This window comes from Arachis hypogaea, chromosome 8 (assembly GCF_003086295.3).
Source record: "Arachis hypogaea cultivar Tifrunner chromosome 8, arahy.Tifrunner.gnm2.J5K5, whole genome shotgun sequence".
In the NCBI taxonomy this organism is placed as follows: Eukaryota; Viridiplantae; Streptophyta; class Magnoliopsida; order Fabales; family Fabaceae; genus Arachis; species Arachis hypogaea.
The window spans coordinates 5,941,953-5,957,235 of record NC_092043.1 but is presented as its reverse complement, the minus strand read 5'-3'; the positions used below and the strand labels follow the sequence as shown (position 1 = coordinate 5,957,235).

Below are 15,283 nucleotides of genomic sequence, written 5' to 3'. Positions count from 1 at the left end.
TTTGATTAGTAGAATAGAATATTAGATTAGAAGCGGAACAAACGAATCGTACTGGATATTAGCTTATAAAGGAAAAGTGCAAAAACAAAGAACAAATTAAGATGGAGGAGCGTTGCGTTGCGGTTACTGATTAACTTAATAAGTAAAAAAATGTTTATAGTAAACTGCAATGGTAAAGCGCACGTTCTTTCATGATTGCTTAGCGCCATAGCCCATTTGATTGGATCCTCCCACCTCAACACATCCCTTTAAAATGAGAATCTATATGGTAAAAATTACTGGTTAATCTTGATGTAAAATTAAATGAGAAATTCTTGGGTTCATTATTGCACTACTAACATCATAGGCAACACTATCCAAAACTGAATTAAAAAATATTTAAAATTCAAAAAACAATAAAAAATTATTTTTAATGAATTTTATATTAAATTTATTTACAATCTATTATAATATAAGTTGAATTTACTGTTATAGTATTGATTCTCTAATGTTATTCTAATTAAATATGTGATCTAACAGTTTTATTACAAAAAAAACTTTTTATTTGAATAATTATAAGAAAAATATTAAGGTCAACCATTTTAGAATTTTTTTTTTCTGTTAATTTATTGGAAAAAAAAAGTTAGTTTCTAGTAAAATCCAAAAAAATAAAATAAATACGAAAAATTTGTGCAATTTTGGTTGCTGGGGGCACTGGAGCACTTTTGCTATACAAGCTGTATGCGCATCGATCGAGTCTTTTTCTCATGAAACCACACTCTCTTTCTCTCTTTCTCTCTCCCTCTCAGCCTCCTCTCTCTTTCCTACATAAATTAACATTGCTGTGTTTTCATCCAAAGTGGAAGCGGTTAAACTAAGTTTAAAGGCACAGCGGTGGAACTCTCATATATAGCTGTCAACTCCACTCTATGACATGTTTCTTTCCCCCCATGACGATGCCTCCATTCACCTTCTGCTTCCCTTGATTTTTAGATTACAAGTGAACAAGGTCCGATCTCGATCTTACTATTACTTTCAATTTGATTGATTTCATCATTCTTCTCACCGAATTGAATTTGTTTTAGCTGCAGAATTAGTGCCACATCAAGGGAAGAGAAGAAATGGACACGAGAAGGAGGATGAGATTAGAGCCTAAGAAAGCTCAGACAGGAGCACATGATGATGATCATCATCATAGAGTAATTGAACTAAACTCTGCTTTATTGTCAGAACTCAGAAGAGTGTATATGTGTATGTGGTACTAGTATTTTTGAAAAACGGTTGCTACAGTGAACAAAGTTCCATACACTAGTTTTATTATTATTATTATTATTATTAAACTATTACTACTATTATTCATTATTTCATTATGAGAACGTAACACTTCTCAGACTTATCATCACAAACTGTGGATGGCTTCAGTTCCAATGAGAAGAAAATTCTCAAAAGTCGAAATTCTTTTCCGAAATATATTACACAACACACATCCTCACCCTATAAAGTGAAAGGGAAATTCATTGAGAAAAAGATAAACCTATATGTTATTGCGTTGCATAGGTTGGTCCTAACCTCTTGAATGAAAAGGCAGAGATGCGGGAAAGTTTGGCACAAGGAAAAGGCAGAGCAAGCAGCAAGGAGAGAAAATTGGCCTTGCAACAAGACGTAATGCAATGACACTGCACCGATTCCTGATTTTAAAATTGAAGCTTTGTTCACGAATTTGAATTTTCAGGTGGAGAGGTTGAAGAAGAAGCTTAGGGACGAAGAGAACATCCACAGGGCATTGCAGAGAGCTTTCAACAGACCCTTGGGTGCTCTCCCTCGTCTTCCTCCCTATCTCCCTCCCAATGTTAGTATTTCCCAAGTAATCTACTTTGCAATTCAATCAAATTTGAAATCTTATACTCACCGTCACTGCTGAATCAATCTAGACCCTGGGACTTCTTGCGGAGGTGGCGGTGCTGGAGGAAGAAATTGCAAGGCTTGAAGAGCAGGTGATGCATTTCAGGCAGGACTTGTATCAAGAAGCTGTATATACATCATCCTCCAAGATGAAAATGGATCATTCATCTCGTTTAGTTAAATTGAAGTCTCCTTCCCCAACAATTACACTTCCCGGTGAGTAATTCCTACAATTGCTCCTTAAGTGTGTTCTATGATAAAAGTTGCAACCTAATTCTCATGGATTTTTGCATTGCAGAGGATAGGCAAGGAAAAGAGAACCAGTCATGTAGTAATTCTCACAAGAACACCAAGCAGTTCAATTCTAAAACTAAAACAACAAAAACTCCTATTAATACACTTCCCCTCCACAACAAACCATGGCATCGTCCAAAGAGACAGGTCTGGCATCTCTAATCCAGATTCAGTTGTGTCCTAGTAGATCAAAATAACTCAGAAGAATTTTTTCAAGTCAACTAATGTGAAATTTCAGACTGTGCAGCAAGAACTAAGAGTGAATGACCAGCCAATGGCAGAACCAACAGATCATGAAGAAAGTCCAAACATAATCTCTGAAAATATTCTCAAGTGCTTATCAAGCATTCTTTTGAGAATGAGTACTGTCAAGTATCCGGATTCTACAGCTGGCATGTTGCGAGATCCGAAATCTCGAAACTGTACTAAAGAAACATGGTTTCAGGATCCATATGGTACATGTTTAGAATTTGGAGAGATGGATATTGGTCCGTACAAGCAATTCCGTGCAATTGAAGCTGAATCCTTCAGTCCAAAACGAACTGCTAATTCTTTGTTTCTGCAGCATCGATTGAAGTATGTGATACTTACTATTTACCTTCTTTTCAACTATTCATGTTGTGTGTGTCAATCAGATGTTGCAGTATTTTAATATCCTGAAACTTGCAGGCTTCTTTTGAGGAAACTTTCCTCTGTCAACTTAGAGAATCTCAATCATCAGGAGAAGCTTGCATTCTGGATCAACATATATAACTCTTGTATGATGAATGTACGTCATTTATACCTTTTTGAACAATGTTTAGTTTTACTTTTTCATTTTTAACCTCTTTTAGAACCTTTGTAATATCTAATTGAAAATTGTGCTTTTATTCAGGCATTCAATGAGCACGGCTTACCGGAGAGTCCCGAAACAGTTGTTGCATTGATGCACAAGGTATGAACTGCTCGGGACTTGTATTTCTTCTTATATGTTGCATGTTCTTGCAGTTATAGCATTGACATGCTTAAGAATTTATTCTGTTTTCTTCATTATTCAGACAACAATAAATGTGGGTGGACACTTGCTAAGCGCAACAACGATAGAGCATTGCATTCTAAGGCTTCCTTATCATTGGAAATTGGTAAGCTTTGTTCATATGAAGTCTGAGTTTTCCTTAGATTGGAATATATAGATAATTACTAAGACTTCTTACAGCTGAATTCTAAACAGACATCAAAGGGAGCGAAGAATCATGAAATGACAGTAAGAAGCATATATGGATTGGAATTATCAGAACCCTTGGTGACATTTGCTCTCTCATGTGGAACTTGGTCCTCTCCTGCTGTAAGTTTTATTCATTACACAAAGTAAACTTCTAAAATTTTATTATCTGCATTGTTTCATTGCTGATTCATGAACTGTGGCAAATGCAGGTCAGAGTTTACACAGCATCACAGGTCGAGAACCAACTCGAAGCAGCGAAAAGAGAATACTTGCAGGCTGCAGTTGGAATTTCAACTTCAAAGTTTGCTATCCCAAAGCTGCTAGATTGGTACTTACTGGACTTTGCAAAAGACTTGGAATCTTTGCTGGATTGGATATGCCTCCAATTACCAAGCGAAATAGGGAAAGAAGCCATTAAGTTCCTTGAGAATAGAAAAACCGAACCCCTCTTACAATTTGTACAAATTATGCCATATGAGTTTAGTTTTAGATACTTGCTATGCACATAATTTTGCTTCTGTTTATTCTGTATATGATTTGTTTCATTGATGCTGGGGATGCAATTGCTATACAGCTCCAGAGCACATAGAAAGATTGTAGATGAGATCAATATTCTCTCCTCCTCCCTTTGAATATATGGATTGGCTTAGAAAATATTGACTTAACAAATACTTCTTTTCTTGTCTTTTCTTTTCTAAAAAAAAAATAAAATCAATTAAAGGAACACTTTGCCTTTACCTTCCTTCATCTCAACCACAATGAAAGGAAGTAAAAAGTCAAACTGTATAATATGTGGGATTTGAAGAATAGAATTGCTGAATTGCATATCAAATCTCAGTTTACTACTCAATTTCCTTAGTTGTATTCATTTTTGACATTTATAAGACTCTAACCTGAAATGTTGCTCAAGAAGAATGTGGAATTATTACCTGAACCAACCAAGCGTGAGTAACTTTTTTGTAATGGTCACCATTGATTTTGTAACTTCCATGAAATGTGCGTCCCACTATCTTAATTTAAGAGTGATTAACTCCTCCATTTATCACTTTACCGATCCCACATTATTTATACAGTAGAAATGCCCAACTACATTGACAAGAAAAGAAAGTAATGAAGGTCTATCAATAACCCTCGAACTATTGCTGCGTCAATGAATGAATGATGGTCTCATTTTCATGGCACGTAGTGAAGATTACTAATAGTTGGAGTAGTGCTGGAATTCCATATATGGTCCAGCATTGGAAGTAGGACTAGTACTGGAATTCTCACATAGAATGTGGTCCATGTAGATGTAGGTTGTTTCTGGTGTTACAGAAGAAGCCCCATCAATAATTATGACTTGGCTCATTTAAGTCTCCTAATTGCAGCTCCATTATGTTCCGTTTGATGGCTGTGGCCACCACAGCCGCTCCTTCCGAACCATTCAACTATCATATTTCAAAAGGTTACATATTTGATATTATTTCAAGCTCAATTCTTCCATGAGAAAATCACACAGTATTTAGATATTAAATACTCGTAACAATGTGGTTGTGAGCTATGAATAACAATGAATTAAGTGGGCGAGTGAGAACAGGATTGAGATTGTGTTGTGTTGTCTCTGTAATCTGTACCCAGTAGTCCCAATTTTTTAATTTTGTCTCTTGCATTGAAGAGTTATCTACCAGAGTAGGCACCTGTACCTAGTATCTATTTGTTTGGCTTTATTGAAGTAAAAACAATTACTACTATGAAGGATTTCATTCCATTTCGGCATGCTGCCATGAATTCTTTTCAACTACACAAAACAAATTAAGAAATTTTCGTTGGAACTGATAAAGACTAGAGAACATGATTCTTTTAATATCCTTTTATCTCTTCTTTTGGTTGCCAAAAGCGTTTTGTCTCTTGTTATGTCTATGTATGATCGAATACTCAAAGTCGTTAAAGACATTGTCATCCTAATAAATGCTTTGAAAGCCACCCTCTCTCCTTGTTAAGACTTTTTTTTTATCTATATAGAAACCAAGATATCTGTCACTGTTAGCGTTAATCTCCTTACTGCGACTGCACTTACATTGCCCCTCAAATGAGTTTCATATGTACATCAACATCAACTAGAATGGTCTTCTGTATTTTAATTTTTAGGTCATTAGAAGTAAATTTTGGTACTAGGGATCAGAAAATTTTAATAGTGGAGACAAAAATAATATGAAAAAATTTAAATGTGCACCTATTTAGATATTTTAGGTATTGTTTTGAAGTTATTTGAAACGGTGATGTGGTCTGAACATGAGGTTTAGATTTCTTCTAAGATGGCATCTCACTTGTGCTGGAGTCGAGGTGTCGCCGTTCGAGTTTCTCGTGAGGAGGTGAGAGTAGTATTCCTTTTATCTTAAAAATTTGTTGAGATCTTCCTTTTAAATAGAATAGAAAGATAGTAGAAGATATTTTAATATTCAGTTGCTTATTCAAATGATCAGGCTGTTCACACGTCGTCGTCACCTCTTAAGAAGTCCTGCAAGTAAAAATATGTCATCTTTTTGTGGGCTATTGGACCTAATTTTATGTTTTAAATCATGGTATGAACACGTATATTAATCAAATTTTTAATAGTTTAATTAATATGTCAAAAATTATATTAATTTAAAACTTTTTTTTCAATCTTTTGAAATATTGCAACATATATTTATTATTAATACTAGCATCTTGCAAGTAATTAGTATGTATCAAATTATATTTTTATTATTTTTTTATATAATACATAAAAATATTATAGCAAAATAGTTAAAAAATATATAAAAAGTTTACTATAATTATGTAAGAAATACAAAAATAAATAAATAAAATAGAATAAAATCATGATGTAAAAAAAATAAAATTTCAATCAAACAATAAAAATGTTATTTGTACACTAAAATTAGCTATTAAAATCAGCCACCAATATATTTGTATATAAATATATATGTGGTTTAATTTATTTTTAATGTATATTTATATTTTAACATGTATTTTATACTAATAACTAATTTTGGTATACACCTATTATAGTTGATCAAACAACCACAAGATTTTCTTCATATATAGACAGTGACGGATCCAGAAAATTTTGACATTAGGGGCAAAATATATATAATATAATAATAATTTTTATAATAAAATTATTATGTGTATATAAAAATTAGCTATTAAATTATCTATTAACTATTATGTATATGTGTACATACATGTATTTTTTAATTTATTTTCAATGTGTATTTTGTATTTCAATATGTATTCTATACATGTAGTTCTTTTTTACGAACATATAGCATGATTATTATAATTATATTTTGTTATTGTAAAATATGATTAATCTCTGAAATATCTAATTTACAAATTAAAATACTAAAATAGTAATTTAAACGTTAACATATAATTTAAAATTCTATTTTTTAGATTTTTATTTTAAAAAAATTAAGTAATCTTTTTCTTAACAATACAATCAAAACATCTTTCTTTCTTTATATATATATATATATATATATATATATATCACTAAACAATTATTTAAAATTTACTTTTTATACAATTAGAATCAACTCTTACCGATATTCATAATTGAGAAAGTTCTTTCAATTAACGTAGTTGCTATGAAAAAAAACTAATTTTAAAAGAAGATAAATAATACTCTTTCAAGTTGATTTTTAAGAAAAAACACTAATCTCATTTAAATTGATAATTGATTATTCTAATAGACATCTAATATAAAATTCTTAAATTAATTATTATGTACCAAAAGTTGAGTAAAAAATTATTGTGGGGTCAAATTTAATAATTTAGTGGGGCAAATAAATATTATTATCATATATTACTCAAAAAAATTTCAAATTGTAGTGGGGCGCTTGCCCCCGTACCCTATAACATAAATCCGTCCCTGTAGAGATAGAAAATCAATATTTCTTTTTTTTATTAAGCAATTATTTAACAATTTTTGTCATTTAATTGAAGAATTAATTTTTATAATATTTATGGTAAAAATAATTTCAATGGAAACAATTATTGTATGTAAGACTAAAATTATAAAACAACAAAAATAAATAATAATGTTAAATGATGTCTATATCCATCAATCAACTTTTAAGAAAACTACTAAATACTAATATTTTTATTTATATTTGAGAAATTAGGTTTGATTTTGGATAATTAATAAATAGACTAGTGTCACAAAATAATAACAATTATTATTATTATTATTATTATTATTATTATTATTATTATTATTATTATTATTATTATTATTATTATTTGAATAGATGTTATTTTTTTCATTCTAAATAAATTAAATTTATATAATACGTAACGTTTTATCATTGTATTTATATTTAATAATATAATTTTATTTAACAGAAAATAATTTTTTTTAAATATGAAGACAAACACATTATTTAATGGAGTCATTATATATATATATATATATATATATATATATATATATATATATATATATATATATATAATTTTAATATATAATTAATGTAAAATTATTTTATTTGTACATTTCATTAATATAATGTCATATTAATAAAAATAACTATTTTTATATTAATTATATAAATGATCATCCAAACAACACTTGTGATTAAATGGTTGTGTAAAATATTTTACATCATTAAAAATTAAAAGCATATATACTTAATTTTTTTTCCAAAGATTCAATAGGAGCAAATTAACCACCCCCGGTAAGGGGTGGTAAAGTGAGTTGGTCTGCCTTAATCCATTTTCTCAATTAAAGTGGGTTTAAAATACTAGTCCGTTTTACTTTATAGCGGGCTAGCAAATTAGCCTGCTTGACTTTTTTTATATTTTAAAAAAATAAAATTTAATAAAATTAATAAAAAATAATAATTAAAAAATTAAATATAAATAAAAAATAGTCAAATTGTAATATAAATTTTTTTATTATTTTTTTTAATTTTTAACTTCAATAAAATTATTTAAAATAATATTTATCAATAGAACCATCTTTATTTAAAAAAATAAGTCACAATTTAAACATATATACGAAATTGTAAAATAAAATAAATAAAATTAATAACTAAAAGAAGAATAAAAATAAAAAATAAAAAAGCATTTGAAAATTATATAATTATTAATTTTGTAGTGGTAATTACTCTTTTATTTAATAAAAAAACTAAAAATAAAAATCCTTGGTCCGGCGGGCTGGTCCGCCCTACTCCGCCAAAACCCGTAAATTTGGCAGTGCAAATTTGGCGGGTCCAAATCTAGACCGACCCGTCTTTTTTAGTGAGTTCGGCGGATCGGTCCGACGAATTCGACCCATTTTACCATTCTTATGTATTGCTATCCATTTATACCATATTTTTTTTGTCATGAACTGAATCAATAACATGGCTCAGACTCGAACAAAGCCAAATTCATATTCAACCCAAGAATTCGACCCGATATTACAACCCTTTTTCCCTCTCACATAAGGGTGATGTAAGGTAGGATTCGAATCCAATCTTAACTCAATCTGCAGGTTGAATTTATTACTAAAACTCAATTATTCTATTATATCTATGGGTTGAGAACAACCCAACTCTAACGCCATCCGTGGTCAATCCACGGATATCCGACCCTATTTTTAAGTTTTTTACACATATACAATATTATTATATAACCAAATGAGTACGTAAATTAAAAATTCAACATAAATAATACAATCGTCCCATAAACAACATAATCAAATTTTTAATTCTACATAAAATTCTTTGTTTAAATTAATAACCCACATACAAATAAAATATTGTAATATAATATTGTATTTATATATCACTAAAATAGAATTAATTTTTAATAAACAAAAGTATTAAATTATTCGTTGATGATCTTGACTAAATAATAAAGACCTTTTAAATTAAAGGAAAAATTTTTGATTTAACACCTATTTATAATATATTTTTATAACATAAACATATATAAAATATGAATTAGTCGGATAGAATGAATGCTATTATCCTACTCTCATGCTTGCTAAAACCTTTCCCCTCCATTCTACCATGCTTGAGTTAATCTTTTGTGGGCAAGACTATTAATTTTATCTAAAGATACCTACAACTGAATTTTCTCTTAATAAGTTGATCATGAAATATGATGTATATCTATTTTTTTATTTTTTTAATCTAGTAGACTAAAGACTAATTTGTCATAAATTTAAACTCTATTAAAAAATTTATTACTAACTAATAAATTATTATATATACAAAACAAAATTCAATCTCCTAATATTTATTTAAATAAACTAATAAATTAATTATTAAACTGACTTGGTTGTACATATGCTGCCTCTATTAATCAAATTCGAAACATGACAGTTAAGGGACCCAAGCAAGTAAGCAACTAAGTACTGTGTATTTGTGTTAGCCTGTTAGGCCTCATGCTTTCCAGATGTGTGTTCTTTTATTTTATTTTATTTATTTTTTGTCCCAGCTGATGTCTTCATATTTAACGTTTCTTTTTTTTCGGACTTATTTATATTTCACGTTAGTGTTCATTGGGCCAAAATAGCTCAGAAGTCATTTTTGTTCCAGTAAAAAATGGGATAGTTTTGTTGGACGACTAAAAATGGGCCCAGTTAACTTCGACCACGAATTACTGGATTGCTCCAAATCCAACAGATTAGTCATAGTCAAATTTGGAGTCGCAATACTTTAAGGTTTTGCAGGGTGGCCCAGATTATTGATGAATAAATAACATATTATATATCCAGCTCAAATAGCTGACTTTGACTATAATAATTCCATAAATTGCGACTTTGCTAGGGGACCAAAGAATATATTATTATTATTGATCATCATCATATTAACTTTACATGTTTCAATGCCATGTTGGGTTCACCATTTTTCTAATATATCATGCAAATCGTGCTAATCCTTTTCTCTGATATGGGGAGGAGAGATATGTTGTCCCTACAGGTTGGATTTCAAGCTTGTTTATTTATTTCCATTCGATTCAATATAATTCTTTAGTCTTTACGGTGTTGGTCCTGTTATTCTAGATTGTTGTCTTCGTCACAAGTAATGTGTAAATTACTCAAACCAAATGACTGGATGATATAATCAATTATGTCGTGGGTTAAGAAAAGAAAAAAATAAAAACTTATAGAGTGAAGTCATAAAATAAATAAATAAATAAATATGAATTCTAGAAACCTTATGTTAAAAAAGTATATTATAGAGGTATTTGTCACAGGTTTCATTGACTTTCTTCTATCTGAAATAAGAAAACTATTATTTCCACGGTTTTATTTATATGTATGTTAAATAATTTCCAAAATGTAATTTTCAAGTTCAAAATTAAACAAGCACTTGCTTAACTCGTGATGAAAAAGAGTACAAAAATTTGCACACTCACCAAAACTAGAACCTTTTACTTTTTCTTCGTTCCCCCTTTTTCCCCTTGACTTTCTTTGGCCAAAGAAAAGTGGTGCATGGACATAGGCAATGTTATTACAAGTGATATGTCACATTGGAAGTTCAAAAATGTAGGTAGCTTTATCATATGATGAAAGAAAAGAGGGGGAATTGAAAAAAGTCTTCATCAATCTCGACTTTATTGCTGCGTTTGCGTTCATCAGTGCAGCGGATGTCTGCTGTTTGCTTCATAATTAGTTAGTTTAAAATTTAAATAGTTGTTCACTAATATTTGAATATGTAAAAATATGCATCAACAGCACACCGAGTTAGTAGATCTAAAAAGAAAAGAGAAAAACTTAAAAGTAAACAATTTTTATTTATTTATATTAGCCAACAATTTTAAATTATACTGACCTTCGAATATTGTTCAAAACAAAATATCTAGAGTCAAATAGTTTAGTTGATAAGCCTCAAGACATCGAAATATAACAAAAATAGCGTCAACTAATATATCATACTCTTATATATTTTATAGTAGTAATAACTATCACTGTTTTAAATAGTAGTTTCATAATAACGTATAGTTTCTTTCATCAGCGTCCAACACCGGATCTCCATAAACTAATGAACACTTCGCTGTATGTTTTTGTTTAATAATAAAAGTTTATATGGTAGATACTTGGTAGGGTCATCCTCTTCTAGAATGCAAGTATTGGCAGTGCTTACCGCCACCGAAATTGATAAGAATGAACGGTTGCATATTTTAAATGGGATGGCAGCTCCAAATTGACCAAGTAAGCCATAATATATAAGCATGTAATAAGTTACACAGCTGGGGCCTATGTGATGACTGCCATTACGCATACACACAGCAATGACACACATGTGTGTGGTATTATTATTACTAATAAATTAGACTCGTTACATTTCGTCCTTTCTCATCAAACTCATCTAGAAGCAGCCAAAATCACAAGTATATTTTAATATTTCCTCCCTAGAACATAGATATATTATGAGAATGCGTAGATATTGAGAAGAAGAATAAAATATATAATAATCTTGGACTCGTATTTGTGGATATATATATATATATATATATATATATATATATATATATACATTATATTATTTTAAATTAAATAATTTATATAACAATAATTTTTATCTATTATTATAAATGTTAAATTGAATAAGTCATAATTATTTTTAGAATAATTACTTAAATCAGTTCCTAAGAATTTTAGAATCAGACATTTTAGTCCTCAAGAAAAATTAATACACAGATCAATCCCTAAAGTTTTACTACGATAGACAAATCAGTCTCCAATTCATTTTTCGCCAGAGTTATTATTCAGATCAGTCCTCAAAATTTTTTAAAATAGACATTTTAGTCCCCAAAAAAACTATTGTACAAATCAATCCCCAACGTTTCTCTCTGTTAAACATAATAGCCTTCTGTCCAAAAATAAAATAAAATAAAATAATTATTATTATTAATTGCACAATAATATTGTACTATATTTTTTGTATTTTTTGGACAAAAATAATGATAAATTTATTCATTAAATTCTTATATATATATATATATATATTCACTTAATAATAATAATAATAATAATAAAATTATTAGAGATTATTTTACAAAAAATTCAAAGTTAAAACTATTTGATATTTTTGTATTTAATTTAATACATATTTTTTAATACAAACATTTTTTTTATATAGGACATCTTTTGATTATATTAAATACAAAAATATCAAATGATTTTAACCTTGAATTTCTTTTAAAATAATCTCTAATAATTTTATTAATTATATAATAATATTGTACCATAATTTAATTTTTTGTATTTTTTAAATAAAAATAATAATAAATTTATTCATTAAATTCATATATATATACAGTCACTCAATAATAATAATAATAATAATAATAATAATAATAATAATAATAATAATAATAATATTAAAGATTATTTTACCAGAAATTTAAGGTTAAAATTATTTGATATTTTTGTATTTAATATAATTAAAGATGTACTATTTTAAAAAATATGTTTGTATTAAAAAAATATGTATTTAATATAAATTTAAATTAAAATATTTTTTTAATACATATTTTTTAATACAAACATATTTTTTTAACATAGCACATCTTTTAATTATATTAAATACAAAAATATCAAATGATTTTAACCTTGAATTTCTTATAAAATAATCTCTAATAATTTTATTTTTATTATTTTTATTGTTATTATTATTATTATTATTGAGTGACTATATATATATATATAAGAATTTAATGAATAAATTTATCATTATTTTTGTTTAAAAAATACAAAAAAAATATAGCACAATATTATTGTACACTTAATAATAATAATAATAATAATAATAATAATAATAATAATAATAATTTTATTTTATTTTATTTTTGGACAGAAGAGAAATGTTGGGGATTGATTTGTACATTAATTTTTTTTGGGGACTAAAATGTCCATTTTTAAAATCTTTGGAGACTAATCTGGGTAATTACTTTGCCGAAAAATTAACTGGGGGACTGATTTGTCTGCCGGAGTAAAACCTTGGGGATTGATCTGTGTATTAATTTTTTTTGGGGACTAAAATGTCCGATTTTAAAATCCTTGGGACTGATTTGGGTAATTACTCTTATTTTTAATTTGGAATTAAATGGGAATAAAATTAAATACTATCTTTTGGACATTAGATGCTATTTTTATTTGAATTTTAAAATTTAATAAATGTCATGTTCAAATATAAATAGTGACTTTAGTGTTTCGGTCTCTAACACATTAAAATTGTTTCCGTAACTCTTTTTTCATAAGAAAAGTTATAATTCAGTCCTATCAAAAATACAAAAAAAAATTATTAAAAAAAATTGAGATAACTCTTTAATTATTTTTATGAATATAAATACATTTTTACATTATATATAACATATATTTTTTAGTGATTTAATATGAATAATTTAAAATATAAAAATTGAAAAAGCCTAACAGCGGAAACGACACAAATGTCCAACACAAGAATAATATGAAAGCACTCACAACATAATATGGCAGTAGCTATCAACAAGCAAATATAGCAAGTAAAGCAATAATAAGAACACACCAAGATTTTAACGTGGAAAACCCCCCTCAATGTGAGAGGTAAAAACCACGGATCCTCCAGACTAATGGAATAGCTCCACTATAATCAAATGAGGTACTAGAAAGTCTCAAAGAAAGCACAAAAATGTGCATATAACCAGCCAAAACATCAAAGCACCAAAGCTCATAAATGAAAAGCAAGAAGATGAAATATACCCAAAAAACAGAGTTGTTGTCGAAGCCAATTTCTCCCTCTGTAGATCTTCAATTAATATCTCCACCGTTCAGAATGAAGAACAAGATGTGACAAATCTACAACTATCTTTTACGTCGATCTAACGGTGAAACAGTGAGAAACTGCCGTTCAAAGTTTGTTGCTCTGTATAAAAACAGAAAACCTAATTTTTCTCTTGCAAAGCCAATTTCTCCCACTGCAAACCTCCAATCAAAATCTCCACCAACCAGAATGAAGAACAAGATGAGAGTAACTCACCGTTCAAATTTCAAGCCGATCCAACGGTGAACAAATGAGAAACTGCCATTCAAAATTTACTGCTTTGGGCAAAAACGGAAATTCTATTTTTCCTCTTCTCTCTCTCTTTGGTGGCTACACACTCTCTCTCAAAAAACCTCCAAAATATGAATTAGGGTTGTGACACTAGGGTGCAAGAATACACCCCCAAAAAGTTGGGCTTGGACCTCAGAAAGGAGAGAAAAAACCCAACAAATCTCCCCCTTCTCGACTAGGTGGAGGCCATCGCCATTCTGACGATCAAACAACATGTTTCAAACTTTTCTCTTAACAATGCTTGTCATTATATCAGCACCATTGTCATCAGTGTGAACTTTCTCAAGTTCCAACAACTTGGAATCTAACACATCCCATATCCAGTTATACCTAACATCAATATGTTTAGATCTTGGATGAAAAGTAAAATTCTTGGCAAGATGAATAACACTTTGGCTATCACACAATAACACATAACGGTCTTGCTTAAAACCAAGTGCTGCAAGAAACTTATTCATCCACAACAACTCTTTAAATGCTTCAGTTGCTGCAATAAACTATGCCTCTGTGGTAGAAAGTGCAACACGCTTCTGTAGCCTTGACTGTCGTGAAATAGCTCCTCCTGCAAACTTGACCAAATAACCTGAAGCAGACTTTCGAGAATCAATATCTCCTGCCATGTCTGCATCAGTAAAGCCAACTAGCAAAGGTTTCTCACCACCAAAACTCAAACTCAAGTTAGTTGTACCTTTGAGATATCTCATAATCCATTTAACAGCATTCCAATGTTCTTTACCTGGATTAGAGAGAAAACAACTCACAGTTCCAACTGCATGAGCAATGTCTGGTCTAGTACACACCATAGCATACATCAAGCTTCCAACAGCTGAGGCATAAGAAATTTCATCCA

General features: G+C 29.2%; 1 protein-coding gene across 29 annotated transcripts; it reads left to right on the top strand.

The window, feature by feature from the left end:
* Positions 1 to 444: 444 nt before the first annotated feature.
* On the top strand, positions 445 to 4,048 carry LOC112705819 (uncharacterized). Of its 29 annotated transcripts, none has more exons than XM_072200457.1 (12): positions 445 to 988; positions 1,065 to 1,178; positions 1,564 to 1,641; positions 1,712 to 1,828; positions 1,911 to 2,097; positions 2,180 to 2,322; positions 2,423 to 2,751; positions 2,845 to 2,944; positions 3,050 to 3,109; positions 3,213 to 3,296; positions 3,386 to 3,499; positions 3,589 to 4,048. In XM_072200457.1, exons 2-12 carry the CDS (start codon positions 1,101 to 1,103, stop codon positions 3,886 to 3,888), a joined length of 1,590 nt encoding a protein of 529 aa, XP_072056558.1. In that variant the 5' UTR covers positions 445 to 988; positions 1,065 to 1,100; the 3' UTR covers positions 3,889 to 4,048. The 29 variants fall into 29 exon arrangements, with proteins under 29 accessions (XP_072056558.1, XP_072056554.1, XP_072056556.1 ...); XM_072200453.1 differs by having other exon boundaries at positions 3,371 to 3,499; XM_072200455.1 differs by having other exon boundaries at positions 2,414 to 2,751.
* The last annotated feature ends 11,235 nt before the right edge of the window (positions 4,049 to 15,283 follow it).